We start from the raw sequence: 654 nt of genomic DNA on the forward strand, positions 1-654 counted from the left end.
CCAGGTTGTCTTGGTCCGTCCACAGTGTTGGTCCGTCCAACCCAGATGAATAAAATTCCATGTTTTTTATATAAAGAGGGGCATCATATAAGTTGAACAAAAAAAAAATAAATAAATTTCGAGGTCCCACCTCGGCACAAAGCCGAGGTGAGGTTTCCACCTCGGCACACCACCTCGGCACAAAGCCGAGGTGAGGTTTCCACCTCGGCACAATGCCGAGGTGAAACCTCGGCCCAGCGCCAAGGTGAAACCTCGGCCCAGCGCCGAGGTGAAGCCTCGGCACAACGCCGAGGTCCCACCTCGGCACAAGGCCGAGGTGAAACCTCGGCCCAGTGCCGAGGGCAAAAAAGTAAAAAAATAAAATAATAATTCGAAAAAACAAAACAAGTGTTCAAAACAACTCGAGTTTAGTATTCAAAAAAAAAACAATACAAGTGTTCAACACACGAATAACTGCGAAACTAGTATTCAAAAAACAGTGCGAATGTGGATAGCAACGAAAAATACATCAGATATGCTAAGCATCCTTCGTAGTAGTGGTGGGATCCTCAGCAGCATCCTGGGCAGCGGTGTTGGTGTTGTCAGGACGATCAGACACTCCCGCATCATCAGCATCAACAGGGGATATGTCGTACTCCTCAGACTCAGGGTCGG

The 654-nt window shown here is 47.9% G+C and overlaps 1 protein-coding gene across 1 annotated transcript in view; it reads right to left on the reverse strand.

Moving 5' to 3' along the window:
* Positions 1–517: 517 nt before the first annotated feature.
* The window catches only part of LOC116007944 (11 kDa late embryogenesis abundant protein-like), a 5,820-nt gene continuing 5,683 nt past the window's right edge, over positions 518–654 (reverse strand). The window contains exon 3 of the mRNA XM_031248603.1: positions 518–634. Coding sequence (XP_031104463.1) covers positions 518–634 — 117 coding nt within the window. The remainder of the gene's footprint in view (positions 635–654) is intronic.

This window comes from Ipomoea triloba, chromosome 16 (assembly GCF_003576645.1).
Source record: "Ipomoea triloba cultivar NCNSP0323 chromosome 16, ASM357664v1".
NCBI classification, from domain to species: Eukaryota; Viridiplantae; Streptophyta; class Magnoliopsida; order Solanales; family Convolvulaceae; genus Ipomoea; species Ipomoea triloba.